Source organism: Myxocyprinus asiaticus, chromosome 38, assembly GCF_019703515.2.
Source record: "Myxocyprinus asiaticus isolate MX2 ecotype Aquarium Trade chromosome 38, UBuf_Myxa_2, whole genome shotgun sequence".
NCBI classification, from domain to species: domain Eukaryota; kingdom Metazoa; phylum Chordata; class Actinopteri; order Cypriniformes; family Catostomidae; genus Myxocyprinus; species Myxocyprinus asiaticus.
In genome coordinates, this window is record NC_059381.1 from 8,747,461 (window position 1) to 8,764,280 (window position 16,820).

At 38.1% G+C, this 16,820-nt stretch overlaps 1 protein-coding gene across 1 annotated transcript in view; it reads left to right on the forward strand.

Annotated features, from left to right (window-relative positions):
* Positions 1-13,119, forward strand: part of LOC127429212 (neuroendocrine convertase 1-like) — a 33,500-nt gene extending 20,381 nt beyond the window's left edge. Inside the window, exons 11-14 of the mRNA XM_051678092.1 lie at positions 1,261-1,418; positions 5,747-5,880; positions 5,963-6,124; positions 6,597-13,119. Coding sequence (XP_051534052.1) covers positions 1,261-1,418; positions 5,747-5,880; positions 5,963-6,124; positions 6,597-6,995 — 853 coding nt within the window. The 3' untranslated portion in view covers positions 6,996-13,119. The remainder of the gene's footprint in view (positions 1-1,260; positions 1,419-5,746; positions 5,881-5,962; positions 6,125-6,596) is intronic.
* Positions 13,120-16,820: the final 3,701 nt, after the last annotated feature.

Sequence of the window (16,820 nt, forward strand, 5' to 3'; positions counted from 1 at the left end):
TGTGTACGTGTGCATTTATGTGTGTCTATGCCTTTTTGCCCATCTGCTTGTTCTTTATGACTGCTTTGGTAACTCAAATGGAAGGATTTAAAGAGATATAGTTCACCCAAAAATGAAAATTCTGTCATCATTTAGTCACCCTCATATTATTTCTTATGGCTTTCTTTCTTCCATGGAACACAAAAAGAGTTGATAGGCAGAACAACTGCCTAAGTCACCATTCGCTTTCGTTGTATTGAAAAAAGATGCAATGAAAGTGAATGTTGACTGAGACTTACATAATGCCTAACATCTCCTGAGGTTGTGAATTTTCATTTTTGGGGGAACTATCCCTTTAATAGGAAGGTAAATGTTTGGAATGACAAAGTCAGCTGGCATCCTTTCCTATTGAGTTTTTACTCAATAACCAGAACTTGTGTGTTTTTTTCCCCCTACATTTGAGGAATTAGTGTGCAGACAAAGCTCTGCTAAGAAGGCCACCTGAACAGATGTTTAATTTTCCTGGGACTAAATTTCCAGATAGCCGAACATCCTAAAGCAAATATCACAACACACATTATAACATTGCACATTCACACACAGCAAAAAATGCAGTCTATTGTCAATTCCAAACCACATACAGTAGCATTTTTTTCTAAATAGAGCATAACGTATCTAATGTGTTGATGTGCATAATCACAATGGCTCTTGCTTGATGAGTCCGTGCCTTTAAACATAATCTGCTGGGATTATCATATCTCTCACGTATATCTGTCCAGGGCACAGTAGGCAGAGAAATCCCATCATTTATGTCCAGATTCTGAGATAATATCACAAACAACAAACTATTTTAAGAGCATATGCTGTTCTGCTTTATAATCCCATTCAATATTTACACTACATTGTGTTCAAAGTATATATTATCAGTATGGGTATGTTCGGAATAGTATACTTATGTATCCCACAATACAATAGGCTGGATGCCACTCATGAGTTGACATCAATATAGGATTGAACTGTGTGAAATGTTTATCATTGCATAATACATACAGTAGGCTACTGTTTATAAATGGTTGCCAGTTTTCAGTGTATATTGCACAGTATGTGATAAGCAGTATGCTAGAATTACATTCTGAACATAGTCTGTTTGTTTCCTGAGAAATGAACCCCTTGCCATTTTTAGTGCCATGCTCTACTGGTTGAGCTACTAAAACAACTATATGCAACATAAAATATACTTGAGTTTTCAAACCTCAAAATACATTATTTTTTTGGTTACAGACCATTAAAGGCTGCAGGTGAGATTACCATTGAGATCCCCACTAGGGCATGTGCAGGACAGGCCAATTCCATCGCATCTTTGGAGCATGTGCAGGTGGAAGTGAGCATCGAGTACACACGGAGAGGAGACCTTCACATCACCCTAACATCTCCATCAGGTGAGACCAACACAAAAACATATGAGTTTTTCTTCAACTGTGGGCACTTTTGGCTCTGTGGACTTTTAAAGATTAAACTCCCTTCTTCCCTGAACTGTCATGAACAAATGTCATCTCAAATGACCACTCATTTTGTTGTGTAAATGACATTTTAGACATTTTTGGAATACATTTACATTTACATTTATTCATTTGGTAGACGCTTTTATCCAAAGCGACTTACAAAAGAGGAAAACATAAGCTAATCATTTTAAGGAGACAGTGGTATGAAAAGTGCCGTATTACAAAGTTTCACTAGCATCAGAATAGTATTCAGAACAGAATAAAGTGCAACAGGAAATTTTTTTTTTTCTTTTTTTTTTTAATGACTGGTTAAATGCTCATGGAAAAGATGTGTTTTTAGTCGTTTTTTGAAGACAGAAAGTGAGTCAGCTTCACGGATGGAGTTGGGAAGGTCGTTCCACCAACGTGGTATGATGAAGCTGAAAGTCTGGGAAAGTGTTTTGGTGCCTCTTTGTGTTGGTACAACAAGGCGACGTTCCTTAGTCGACCGCAGGCTTCTAGTAGGCGCGTAGCTCTGCATAAATGATTTTAGGTATGCTGGAGCAGACCCAGTGACTGTTCTGTATGCCAGCATCAGAGCCTTGAATTTGATACGTGCATCAACTGCCAGCCAGTGGAGAGAGACAAGGAGTGGTGTAACATGCGCTCTCTTTGGTTCATTAAAGACCAGACGTGCTGCTGCATTCTGGATCATTTGCAGGGGTCTAATTGCACATGCAGGGAGGCCTGCAATGAGAGTGTTACAGTAGTCCAGTCTAGTTATGACAAGTGACTGGACAAGAAGTTGTGTGGCATGTTCAGAGAGGAAGGGTCTTATCTTCCTGATATTGTAGAGTGTAAATCTACATGATCTTGCTGTCTTTGAGATGTGGTCTGTGAAATTTGTGAATTTCTGTGAATAAAATGGCTTTCTAAGGCTAACTTCATTGCTAGCATTTAATGTATTCATAAAATATATATATTTTTTGTGTGTATTTTACAAATACACAAAATTAAATAATATATTCACCCTTTTCACAAAATTATAATATTGTAGATTGAATGGAATTGACAATACAATAATACATGCTGTTTATTATGATATTTAATTTTTCTTTGTTTGCTTCACACATCACATCTTATAATTTATTTCTATTATGCTCTTCACTGACTCTGTTAACTCTTTGGTAAACAAGTACACTAAGGCCACGTCCACACTAATAGGTTTTGGGTTTAAAATGCATTGATTTGCTTCATTTTGTAGGGGAATACAGTTGTACCCAGTTAGAGTCGGAGCCAGGATAATTTACCCGAGGAGGCATTTGAAATCTTGAAGGGGGCACAGATTTGCCATTTAACCATAAGATTTATTGTTACTGAAAATTACGTTTCACGTAATGTCACGTACAGTATGTGATTTGTATGTCATTCATAATTGTGAATGTGAAAACATTAATGGAGTAGTTTTCAGCGAATCAGGCTTAAGACAAAGAGTGAATGTGTGTTTATTATAAAGGAATTGAATGAATGTTGTAATCTGGCAGGATTTTGAAGCAGCTTTTTAGAAAATTCTCTTGACATTGTCTAAGAAAATTATCTATCTATCTATCTATCTATCTATCTATCTATATATATATATCTATATATATATATATATATAAAACACATAGAGTAGAGCACTATCATCCACAGATCAGAACTAGAACATGGTAAGACTTGTGACTTTTTAGGTTGTGGCAGAGACAGTGTCATATATTTTTAATGCAAATATTATTAGGAAATAATTTAAAATCAATTTAAGATTTTCTAAATAATTTCAGTATGTCTTTAATTAATTCAGAATTTTGTACAGCATCTCCTAAGAGTCTTCTTTTAAAAGAGACCATTTTATTTTGAGTATGCCTCGTCAGGTCTGTGCTCAAAAAATGAGCCACCAGTTAAAGGAGTAGCTCACCTAAAAATGGAAAATGTAATTTTACTCACTCATTTACTCACACTTATGTTGTTCAAAACCCATATGCTGTTACTTTTTCTTGGAACATAAAAATAGATATTTCATAGAATAACAGTTTATAGTGAGCAGGAGCTATCAAGCTTCATAAAGGACAAATACTATACAGCACTATTAAAGGTTCAGTATAAAGACATCATAACAGTGGTCCATATGACTCGTGCATTATATTCCAAGCTTTCTGGGGCCACACAACAGCTTTGTGTTATATGGACTACTTTTATGATCTTTTTATAATGATTATTTTTTCTCTTTGGACCTTGACAGCAGTGGTCAATATGAACTCTTTTTGTATGGAAAAGAGCAGCATTAGTATTCTTGAGAAAATATTGTGTTAAGATTCTACTGGGGAAAAAACAATGAGGTGCAGCTTGAGGACAATAAATAATTTTGTGTACTTCCTTTTGCTAGCCAGCTGACACAGTCATGTCATTTTACAGATACATCAGTAATGAAAATAAATTCAAATTATATTAATATTTTCTTTGAGACAGCACAAAAATGAAAGAAAAGATTATTGAAATTGCTAGCAATGCAGACACAGTGTTTGTACTGTGTGAACTTTAATAATATCTTTTAAAACCAAAAATTATAAAATGTTGGGCCTTTATCATATTTCAAGCCTTTATTCAGAAAATTATTGCATTCAGCGCCTTTACTATATGAAAAGATTAAAAAGGACCATTATTTTTGTGACCTCAACATCCGTGTGTGGTGGTGGGGTGGGGGGGCATGGCCGAAAGATGAGGGACGGCTGGGGGAGAAGGATCGCAATCAGCCGTGAGAGGGTTAAGGTGGAGCCGCAGTTTTTATAATAACTAAAGAGATGCACGAAGCCTGTCTGTGTCTTTATGTTTATACATAGCTGCCTGAAATGTAGTGTGTGTTTTAATGTGTTACTGAAAAACAAAGTTTTTGTTATACACTGTAAAGTGTCCATTAAATGTCTGACGTGGATTGTTCACCCGGTCCCCGCTTCCTCCTTTCCACATTAAGAACTTGGTCTGTTACACCGTGATCCCCCCACCCCCCCCCCTCCCCAACTCATCAATAGGCAGAAGACACAGGGGTGAACCCGCCCCTTCACTTTACACCTCTCACCCACACTGGAATGGCATTTTTCTCCAACCAAAAATGGGGAGTTTTGAAAATGCTCTTAAAGGGATAGTTCACCCAAAAATGAAAATTCTCTTATCATTCTCTTATCATCCCTCATGCCATCCCAGATGTCTATGACTTTCTTTGTTCTGCTGAACACAAACAAAGATTTTTAGAAGAATATCTCCACTCTGTATCCATACAATGCAAGTGAATGTGTACCAACATTTTTGTAGCTCCAAAAAGCACATAATGGCAGAATAAAAGTAATCCATATGACTCCAGTGGTTTAATCGATACCTTCAGAAGCGATCTGAGAGGTGTGGGTGAGAAACAGATAAATATTTATGTCCCGTTTTACTATAAATTCTCCTCCCTGCCCAGTAGGTGGCGATATGCAAGAAGAATGCAAATCGCTAAAAACAAAAGTGGAGATTAATAGTAAAAAGTATCTGTTTCTCATCTACACTTATCAAGTTTCTTCTGAAGGCATGGATTATACCACTGGAGTCTTATGGATTACTTTTATGCTGCCTTAGTGTGCTTTTGGAGCTTCAAAGTTTTGTTACCCATTCACTTGCATTGTATGGATCTACAGAGCGGTGATATTTTAAAAAAATCTTAGTTTGTGTTCTGCAGATGAAAGAAAGTTATTAACATCTAGGATGGCATGAGGGTGAGTAAATTATGAGGGAATTTTCATTTTGGGGTAAAATATTCCTTTAAGCACTGCATACTTTGAAAAACCATGACATTAGGAAAGTGAAAACTAAGTTTTCCAACAAAAACAGATTGTGGAAACAGTGTGGATGTGGCCTAGCATTTGATAAAACGTTATATTTGTTAGTTGTGGTTGAAATTATACCACGTTTGAGGAACATTCGTAATGTGTAAAAAAAAAAATAAATAAATAAATAAAAAAAAAAAAAAATATATATATATATATATATATATATATATATATATATATATATATATATATATATATATCATAGTTTTACAAATTAAACAATATGTAACAATAAGTTGAAATCTGTTCATTTAAATAAAAATCAACACCTGGGACATAAAAGTGCCCGTAAGTGAGGAACATCATTACATTGTACAGGCGCTCATTTTGGAAGGAGACTAATGTTGATACTAATGACACTGATGTTGTTATTGTGTGCTGTGTTAGGTACCACTACAGTCCTTTTGGCAGAGAGAGAGAGGGACACGTCATCCAACGGTTTCCGGAACTGGGCCTTTATGTCCGTGCACACCTGGGGAGAGAACCCCACTGGCACATGGACCCTGAAGATTACAGATATGGTACATACCAGCATTCCAAGAGCTCTGTCAACAAACACCAAATGCACCTGATAATCACAATCTATTTCCCCCACTTTTGCAGTCAGGACGAATGGAGAACGAGGGACAGATTCTCAGCTGGAAGTTGATTTTGCATGGCACGTCTGGAAAGCCGGAGCACATGAAAAAAGCGAGGGTGTACACACCATACAATGCCGTGCAAAACGATCGCAGAGGAGTGGAACCCATGGAAGACATGATCAAGGTCAGAATGAGAGCCAAAATTTGGCCACATCCACACTAATAGTTTTAGTTATTATAAAAAAAACGCATTGATTTTGCTACACTTACGCCTCTAATCTGTCTATCTATCTATCTGTCTGTCTGTCTGTCTATTGATCTATCTGTCTGTCTGTCTCTCTATCTACTGTATATATTTTACTTGTAAAAATCCACTACAGTGTAAACTCTCCTTCGATTTACATCTGTATCTTATACTACTTTTTTAAATAACTGAATCAAAATAAATGTATCAAAATTATCGGACTGAGCCAAAATAATTAAACATTTAATTTAATTGTTAGCAAAACAAACGGCTTATAATTGGGTAAATAACGTGTCTTGAGGGCAAATAATGACCACAAAGATAGTGCTCATGAATCACCTTTCTGGTAAGAAGTGTTTCTCATTTCCTATAGTCTTATCTCTTTCATTTCCTGTCTGTCTCTACTCTGCAGGAAGCTCCCACCCCATCTCAGAAGCCTGAAAATTCAAGTCCAGTAGCCCAAGATTCACTCCCTTCCACTGCTTCTGCCAGTGTCCCAGAGGGAAATCAGGCTGCTGGCCCCTCCACCGCCAGTCTGGCCCTGCTACGCCTCCTCCAGTCGGCCTTCAACAGACAGACTCCTGCGATTCCTCCCCACATACTGGCTGCATCTCCCAAGGTCTTGCAACGTGAAAGGATCCCTCCTCAGAAGCTATACCAGGCCCTTGACCAGCTAAACCGATACAGGGGCTCCGAGAACGGTCTGTTCAGTGACTACAGTGACAGCTTCTACAGAGTGCAGCCATACAGGCACAGAGATGACCGGCTGCTGCAGGCACTGTTTGATATGCTTGGAGACGACCAGCAGTGAGATGGGTGGAGGGAGAACAGAAAGAAGGAGTAGTTCACCCAAAATGAAAATTCTGTCATCATTTCCTCAACATCACGTTGTTCAAAACCTGTATGACTTCCTTTCTTCCATGAAACAAGAAAGCAGATGTTAAAGCAGGCAGTAATTTATTCTCAGTCACCATTCCCTTTTATTGCCTTTTTTTTCATACAAAGAAAGTGAACGGTAACTGAGGCTGTCAGTCCATAACATTCTGCCAAACACCTCCTTTTGTGCTCCACCAAAGAAGTCATACGGGTCTGAAAAAACATGAGGATAGAATTTTCATTTTTGAGTGAACTAAGAGGTAGACGTAAGGGGACTAAAGTTGAGGGGGATGAAGTGACAGGGCACAGAGAAGAGTGTGTTCTATTCCAGACAAGCTTGTTTTTATCTGCACATGTAGTTATCCATTATAAGCATTCTAAGGCCTGTATTTGTCAGTGTTTGAGAATATATGTGGTGAACTGCCAGCTGTATTTATCCCTCAGTTTTGAACCAGGTTACTAAGACTAAAAAATGAAAAGAAGAAAAAGCAGATCCACAGGTACACCAACCTGTATCAGCCAGTGTCACATGACTAATTAAAGGACCAATCATGGCCTCTCTTACCCTTCACCATATTGTTGAGTGTTCTCATGATGCCTTCACTGCATGCTTTTAAAACGTTAACATTAGGATGTTAAGACAAAAAATTCAAAGACGATTATTGTTTTTGCGATTTGGGAGGGAGGCTTCATCTTCATCAAAATGCTAATTGACACGAAGACCTACCAGCCAGCAGAGATCAGTACAAATAAACTTTTGTCATTATTCTATTACTGAGCCTTAAGCTAATCTATTGTATTTTATGTGAAAAATTACCTATTTTATTACATAAAATAAGTTATAGCATAATAATTATAATTCTAAAACAGGGTTTCCCAACCAAGTTTTGTTTCTCCCATTTTCTCCCCAATTTGGAATGCCCAAGTCCCAATGCTCTCTAAGTCCTCGTGTGGCGTAGTGACTCACCTCAATCCTGGAGGCGGAGGACGAATCTCAGTTGCCTCTGCGTCTGAGACCATCAATCCATGCATCTTATCACATGGCTTGTTGAGCACATTACCATGGAGACATAGCGTGTGTGGAGGCTTCACGATATATTCTCCATGGCAACCATGCACAACTCACCACGCACCCCACCGAGAGCGAGAACCACATTATAGCGACCACGAGGAGGTTACCCCGTGTGACTCTACCCTGCCTAGCAACCAGGCAAATTTGGTTGCTTAGGAGACCTGGCTGGAGTCAATCAGCATGCCTTGGATTCGAACTCGTGACTCCAGGGGTGGTAGTCAGTGTCTTTACTCGCTGAGCTACGCAGGACCCACCCCCCAACCAAGTTTTTGACACCCATAGTGGTTCATGATGGAACTGCAGGAGTCGATAGATTGCAAAAGAATTACCTACGCAACATTTTGCACACTCTGCATTGGTATTTCTTAGTACCCTAAATAACTGCTGTTCATAAAAATCCACTGGTTAAACATTGACTTATCAATTAATATTTTAATGTTATTGTTGCTAAGAATTTGTATAAATGTGGTTAGAAACTAAAGATTATTTAAATTAAAAGACTAGATACCAGAAACATCATGAGCTGGCTTTAATGTTACAGTCAGAAGTTATTTAAATATGTAACAACCAAAAATCATGGCAAAAAGAATCAAACGTATGATATTTGATAAGTAAACGGGAAAATAAAGTGGCGTGAGTAGCTCTGCAGCACATCAGCAATAGAACGGGGCATCCGTTTACTGTTAGTGCTACGCGACTCACTGTGCTGTGCAACGAATGCTTCCAGTGTAGACAGCTTAATTGATTATAATGGGATCTATTTGCTTTTGACACGATGCTTACATCCTGTGTAGACTGGGTGTAATAACTTTTAGTTTGAAAATGTACCCAGATAGCATACATACTCTCCAAGATGTCGGTTTTAGGTCTTTTCATCTGGAAAGCATGGCATTCTAATTAAAATCAGCTAAACATCGTAAAAAGATCCAATTTACAAACATTCTAAGTCATAAACATCTCAAAGACATCTGATCAGTGTTGGTTAAGTTACTTAAAAATTGTAATCCACTACAAATGACTAATTATTTCTCTAAAATTGTAATCAGATTACTTTACTAATTACATTTACATTTAGCAGATGCTTTTATCCAAAGCAACTTACAAATGAGACATGTAGCAAGCAATTTGTCATACAAAGTTTACCAACATCTGCAGTATAGGACTGCCAAGTTCTCAGTGGCTGGAGTAGTAAAGATGCTACCACAAAGATGCTTTTTTTTTACATTAAGTGCATGTTAAGTGCAGTGGTAAGTGCTATTAGTGTGGGTTGGTTAAGTGCTCGTGGAACAGATGTGTTTTCAGCTGGTTCTTGAATGTTGAGAAGGTAACAGCAGATCGTGTGGAGGTTGGAAGTTCATCCACCACAGAGGAGCAGTGAAAGTGAACGATCGTGAAATAGACTTTGAGCCTCTTTGTGATGGGACCACAAGGCATCACTCGTTCATAGACCGCAGAGAGCGAGTTGGAGCATAGACCTGAAGAAATGAATTGAAGTAAGAGGGTGCGGTTCCATTGGCTGTCCTGAAAAACAGAGTCAAAGCCTTGAATTTGATGCAGGTGGCTACAGGTAGTCGGTCGAGTAAAATCAAGAATGGGGTGACATGAGCCCTTTTTGGCTGATTGAAGACCAGATCCGCCACTGCATTCTGGACCATCTGCAGTGGCTTAATTGTGTTAGCTGGAAGGCCAGCCAATAGAGCATTGCAGTAGTCCAGTGTCTGGACTAGGAGCTGTGTAGCATATTCAGACAGGGAAGGTCTAATATTCCTGATGTTGTAAAGCACGAATCTGCAAGGCCAGGATTGATGAGATGTGTGCAGTGAAATTAAGCTGGTCATCTACCACCACTCCCAGGTTCCGGGTTTTTCTGGTTGGTGTTAGTGTAGTTGAACCGAGATGAACATTGAGGTTGTGGTCAACAGATGGGTTGGCTGGGATCACAAGGAGTTCTGTCTTGTTAAGGTTGAGCTGAAGGTGTCGTTCCTTCATCCAGGCCGAAATGTCCAAGAGGCAGGCAGAGATACAAGCTGAAACAGTAGGGTCATCAGGCTGGAATGACAGGTAGAGCTGCGTATCATCTGCGTAGCAGTGGTAGGAAAAGCCATGTGTCTCAATGACCGGTGTACATCAAGAAGAGGAGGGGTCCAAGCACTGATCCTTGAGGGACCCCAGTGGTCAGCTGGTGTGTCTTGGACACCTCTCCTCTCCAGGAGACCTTGAATAATCTGCCAGTGAATATGACTCAAACCATCCAAGCGCAGTTCCTGTGATGCCCAGGTCAGAGAGGGTGGACAGGAGGATCTTGTGGTTCACTTGTGTCGAAGGCAGCAGACATGTCAAGGAGGATTCGGACAGATGATTTGGAGTTAGCTCTCACCAGTCGCAGGTTTTCAGCTACTGACAAGAGGGCAGTCTCTGTTGAGTGTCCTTTTGTGAAGCCAGACTTATGTCTGTCATGTTACTAATTACTTTACTTTTTGTTACACGCAAGGTTATACACTCAACACCTCACATTTCTCCTCCACAATGACTCATCACAGGGCCATAATTAATGTATTCTACTTAAATAATTGTAACAAATCAGGTTCTTAATGTGGAAAGGAGGAAGCGGGGACCAGTTGAACAATCCACGTCAGACATTTAATGAACACTTGTGTAACAAAAGCTTGCTTTTCAGCATCACATTCAATACACACTGCTTTTCAGCAGACACGTTTAACATAAAGACACACACACAGACAGCTTCATGCATCTCTCTCTCTCGAACTGCGGCTCCGGCTCCAACTTATCCCTCTCCTGGCTGATTGCGATCATTCTCCCCTAGTCGTCCCTCATCGCTCGGCCACGCCCCCCACCTGCCACAATAACATATTCGAAATCAGCGTAACCCTATGATGCACTTTAAATTAATTAAATTAATTGAAAGTCAGTAAATGTAATCTGATTACAAGAATTTAAAATGCAATGTATTACACTACTTTTTTACTGGAAAGTAATTAGATTACAGTAACTAATTACTTTGTAATTGGATTACTCCCAACACTGCATCTGATGAATGTCTTACTGACATCCGAGAGGAAATTGCAATTGAGCAACAATCTAAAAAATACGTCTTCCAGATGTAAACATACACATCAAATAGACGTCTGGGTGATGTGCATGTGCTATCAGGGCACTGATTTCGTTATGTTTGCGCCTTTTATCCACATTACAATGGCATTTTCCTTCACCGAAAATGGGATGTTTTGAAAAAAACTCTTCATTACTGCATTCTTTGGAAAATGATGATGTTAAGAAACTAAAAAGTGACTTTTTAAACATATGGATGTGGCCGAAACCTCTGGTTATTATGAGATCACATGAGTAGTCAAATATTCACTTTCACTCTCACTCTCAGTCCTCATCAACATTAATCCATTTTTGTTTGAAAACTGTGTTTTAAGTTTTTTAATGTCATTGTTTTCCAAAGTATGTGGTATTGGAGAGCGTTTTCGATAAGGTCAGTTTTCGGTGGATGAAACCACTGTTCTAGTGTGTATGAGAGGTACGGCCATGTTCACGTTTTCGTTTGAAAACGCACTGATTTCACTATGTTTACGCCTCTCATCCACACTAGAACGCCGTTTTCCTCCAATAAAATTGAAGCGTTTTGAAAACGCTACCTATTACCGCATACTATGGAAAACGATGATGTTCACAAACTAAAAGTTTTCAAACTAAACGGATTAGTGTGAACTCTGCCTTAGTTCACCATTAAATTTACTTCAAATAATTAATCAAATAAAACACTTTGATCTCAAAAATTAGTCTTTAAATTAGAACATACTAAAAATTTCAGTGGGACTTCATGTAAACAATTTAGGTCATAGAGGTTAAGGAATCCCATTATTAAAGGACATCAGTTACACCTGGTTATATTGTGCTAGTAGATCACACTCAAGATCACTAAACTCTAGATTTCAGAATACTGAGGATATGTACCTGTGTTCCAAATTTCTCTGCCCTTTTTTGCACAACTTTTCACCACGTACCTCTTTCCTGTTCTCTTTAGAAATGTGTGCTTTAAAAATAATCTCTAGCTACTTCAATTATGATTTTCAAACTCATAAATAATGTTTTCTGAATCTTACATCCCAAATGAGTATGTATCAACTGATTTTGTATATTCAAAGATTCATACAACAAAGATAAAGGTTTATTTTTCTAAGAGTTCATAATAGTTTATGAGAGTAAACAGATAATATCTATATAGAAGCCTAAAACTGTATATTATATCACTATTTAACTCATAGAACTTAAGTCACAATTCCTGCCTGTCTCTTTATGAGTATGTGTTGTTGTACCTTTAACCAGCAATGTTTCTGGATCTATTTCCAATAAACTCTATCCAGCTGTTGTGATGATGCAACTTGAAAGTTCTTGCTCTATTCTATATTTAACCTGTATTAGCGTACATGCAAAGCAACTGCACAATTTTGAGTCATGTGTTAATGAATTTCCCAGGCTAACTTTTTCAGTTAAATTGCAAAATGTAACTCAAAAACCTTTGCTCTATTTATGTTTTTAAAGATATATTCTATAATTGCTGGATGTGCCAGGTTTTCTTCATGGTACTGTATGACCAAACCAATGCCTTCTAAACTTTCCTTAAAATACTTGTATGGTGTTTCAGCACATATTTTAACACATATTTGTTTTTAGCTTTAGAGAGAAATCTTCATTAATTATGGATTGTATCTTTTAATGGCTGGGTTTTGATTGGCTCTGTGACTGCAGTCCCCCTCCTCTGCTAGCCAATAGAATGCGTTAAGGTTACAGAACGACTTCAATAAGTGACCGTTTACATATACCCTGTAATTTTTCAGTGTGGTCAGTGTTTATACTGATTGATGCTTCTGTTCAAAATTGTTTACAAAAGCTCATATAGTTTAATGTATCAATATTAAATATGACTTTTATCGTAATAAAATAAACTGTAACATTGCAAGTGAACATGTTTTCGTATATATATGTATGTGTGGGTGTGTAGGGCTCTATAATCATTCATATTATTTACATTTATAAGAAGATAGTGTCAAATAAGAATGCATGATGCTTTTGCAATCATTCATACAGTACATATATGCAGAGAGAGAGAGCAACTAATTTCCTGCTACATGTCATTAATAATGCAAACTTCTCTGGCTTTGTGCTTTTTGTAACAGCTATTATTCATCTTCAACACTATCTCTTAAAGACATGTGATAACTCAGTTACATAAAATCAGTTCTACCATAATTAAAGAACAAGTCACAACCAGCCTGAACTGTGCTCAGGCTTAATACAGGCAATAAAACATCAAATAAAATAGGCCTACATATATTGAACAGTTTTAAAGGCTTTTTCAAACAAACTGGTTTTCAAATTGTTGATGATCTGTCAGAATTTGGGTCAGGTATCGACTGATATAATTCTTAAAGTGCTATAGCGCCATCTTGTGACACAAAATACACACTAGGGAAACAAAGTTCAGTGGCTGAAACAATATGAGAATAAAGCTGTTCAGCCCTGAGGTCAATTTGTAGACGAACCCATACCACAAGCCATGGCCGGATCTAGGGGTGTGCTGGGGTGGGCTTTGCCCTATGCCCCCCAAGCGAAAGTGAAGCATAGTGTTGAATAGTATCGTCATGGCCCTATCCCTAACCGTAACCCTGAGCTGGAACTGAAGACGCGTGTACAACCCCCAAAAAAGTTTCAAAAACGTTTTACATGTGCACTCACATGAGACATTGGACGAATTTGAAAGTTTTTTGTGCTGTTGAGGTCAGGGGCGTGGAGTCCGGGGGTGGTAACCCACCCCCCCCCCCCAATAATCAAAACAAGCTTAGGAATCCTGCCTGGAGTCACTCAGCACGTCCTGGATTTGAACTTGCAACTCCAGGTGTGGTAGTCAGTGTCTTTACTTACTGAGCTACCCAGCTTACTGGCTGTGTTCCCTGGGATTTAAACTCAATGGGAAACATTCATCACGTATTAAAGGTGCATTCTAACTTTTACGTTTGTGTCCTCTTAGACTTACACTGACACCTAGCGGTGTGGATGCAGCATCATTCAAAATCAATAGTTTTCAGTTACTGATGCCATTGTAGAAATTTACTATTCACAGTTATCCATGATTAATTTAATTTATGAGTGAAAGTGTCTAATAACAGAGCAGTTACTGAGCTAAAGCTAGTAGTATTCAGCTGGTCATGCGATTTTAACATGGCAGCCCCCATGAAGGGACCCTCTCTATGTAGAATAGAACAGCTTTTATAATGTTACTGATATGACGGTAATCTCATGTGAGTGCTCATGATTTTATACATATGTTTCAAAATGACAGTTAATTTCTTCACGAGTAAAACTTTCAGAATGCACCTTTAAATTATTTCTACAATGTATTGGTAACTGAAAAGGTTTGCTTTTGTGTTGTACTGCATCTAAGCCATTAGTCGGCAGTATAAAGGTTTGGCTGGTTGCCATATTTGTTACACTATATTATATTATATTATATTATATTATATTATATGTTTTGTAAGATATTTTTTGTTTTGAAGGGCTCTTAAAAGCATAAAATAAACTAATATTTTTCCTTGAGTGCTGTATTTGATGCCACAGCTCAGTAAAGCCATTTGTGAATCATAGGTGAAAATTCTATGCCCAGAACCGCCCACGAGTTCAGATGGCAGATTTCAAATTGCATACTTCTGGGAGGTCCTGGCATTACAGACATCCTTGCTTTGTGCACTTTTAACAAATTTATCAGAATTGTGTGATGGTTGAACTATTTGCATCATGAATTCGGCATGCAACAAATGTTTTAAAAATCACTTCATTTCATGTCTCTTCCACTCTCTTTTCTTTTCTCTTCCCTCATTTTCTTTTACTCCTCGCTGGAATCAACTGTTCTCTGAGAATTTATTCTGCCCGGATTCCCTCCAAATCTGGCTGCTTGGGGCGAGAGCCAGAGCAACACATTCCAACAGCCAGAGGATGAGAGAGAAGCAAAGATACTGTGTCAGGGAACTTGCAGCGATAATTGAAAATAAAGGAAATTTAAGAATGGGAAAATGAAAAGAAAACAACTGAATGAACAGGTGAGAAGAGAGAGACTTGTGAGGGGATGAAAGAGGAGAGAAGAGGATCTCTCTCTCTCTCTTTCTCTCTCAATCCAAATCTCATCTTCTGCTTTGCATTCAGAGGAAGCATTTTGCATTTTACTGGAAGGATCAGAATGTTGTGTACTCTGTTGTGTAATGCCATCAAGCCTGAGGTGACCATGAAATGTGTTTGAAAGGTATGAAAATGTGCTGAGTCTTACTTTGCAAGATTATGCCCTCTCCTGTGTGTCTGGGAGTTTTTAGGCCGTTTGCATGTCTCTCATACCTCATATGGACAAGCATAAATTCACTTGAGGCTATTTAAAAATGCTAATTTGATTTCATTTCCTTGCTTTACTTGGCTTATTAGTGGTGCCTGTTAAGGCTATCATTGCTTATACAGTACTTTGTATTAGGGATCTGAACAAACCTCTAAACCTAAATGTTTAACTTCACTATGTTTCTTTTGATGCAGACATGAATGATACCTCAAATCATGCAGCTTGTTGTGATGAGGTGTACTATTATGTTTCCAAACAACCTGAATGACGATTTTTGCCTGGCAGAGGATAAAACATTGGAAAAAATTCTATACATTTATATTGAAAGGGTAGACAGAGTCATAAGCACCAGAATATCATAGAGACTTGGGGGTGGGCTGTTTTGAATTTTGCAAGTAAACAAAAAACTAGCAACCACCTAGAACACTTCTAGCAACCACATAACAATGCATTAGCAACCACTCAGAACACCCTAACATTGTGGCAAGCACCACTCACATTTTCTCCTGAAAACGTAAAAATCTAGTATGATATTAGCACTTTTGCCCATGAAATGAAAAATGCACCACCAACTGCACAGGTAAACGTGTGCACATGCATGTGATTTTGAAAGATAATGAATGAAAGTTCATGCACTGCAGGCTTATGTGCAAAACAACGTGTCAGAATGTTAACAGGTACTTCAGTTTACTTCAGGCGACTATCCGTATGAGTTCTACAGGCTTGTAGAAAAAACAATAAAAGTAATAGTCTGCAAGGCTATTACAGATGATGATGGACACAGCTGGGTAACCACCATTGAGATGAATGGAATGCTATAATGTAACTTATTGTCCATTTAACATACCTATTTTATTGATGGGAAGATCAGATCATTTTACTGACTTGGATCTTTGAGTCTCGTTCAGCAAAATGAATGAATCTTTATTCAAGTCATTTCGTTCATTTAAGCAGAATTAAATTAAAATCTAACATTTTTAATAGCCAAATTATTATTAACTTTGATTATAGTCCCAATAAGGAAAAATTGATAATGCAGCCAAGGACAAATTGTGAGAAACAGAAAGATGTTCACCTCTGGATTGAATCTTCTTATACGGCTGTATACGGCTGTCAGGTGACAAAAGAATGAACGACTTGGACCAAAAGAGTTGAAAGGTGAACTAATCATTTCTGTTTCCTGTGTGAGCAATGCATAGCCTAACGGCTGTCACGTGAACGACTCGGACCAAAAACGTTGAAAGGTGAAAGAATAATTTCTGTTTCCTGTACAGCGCCTATGC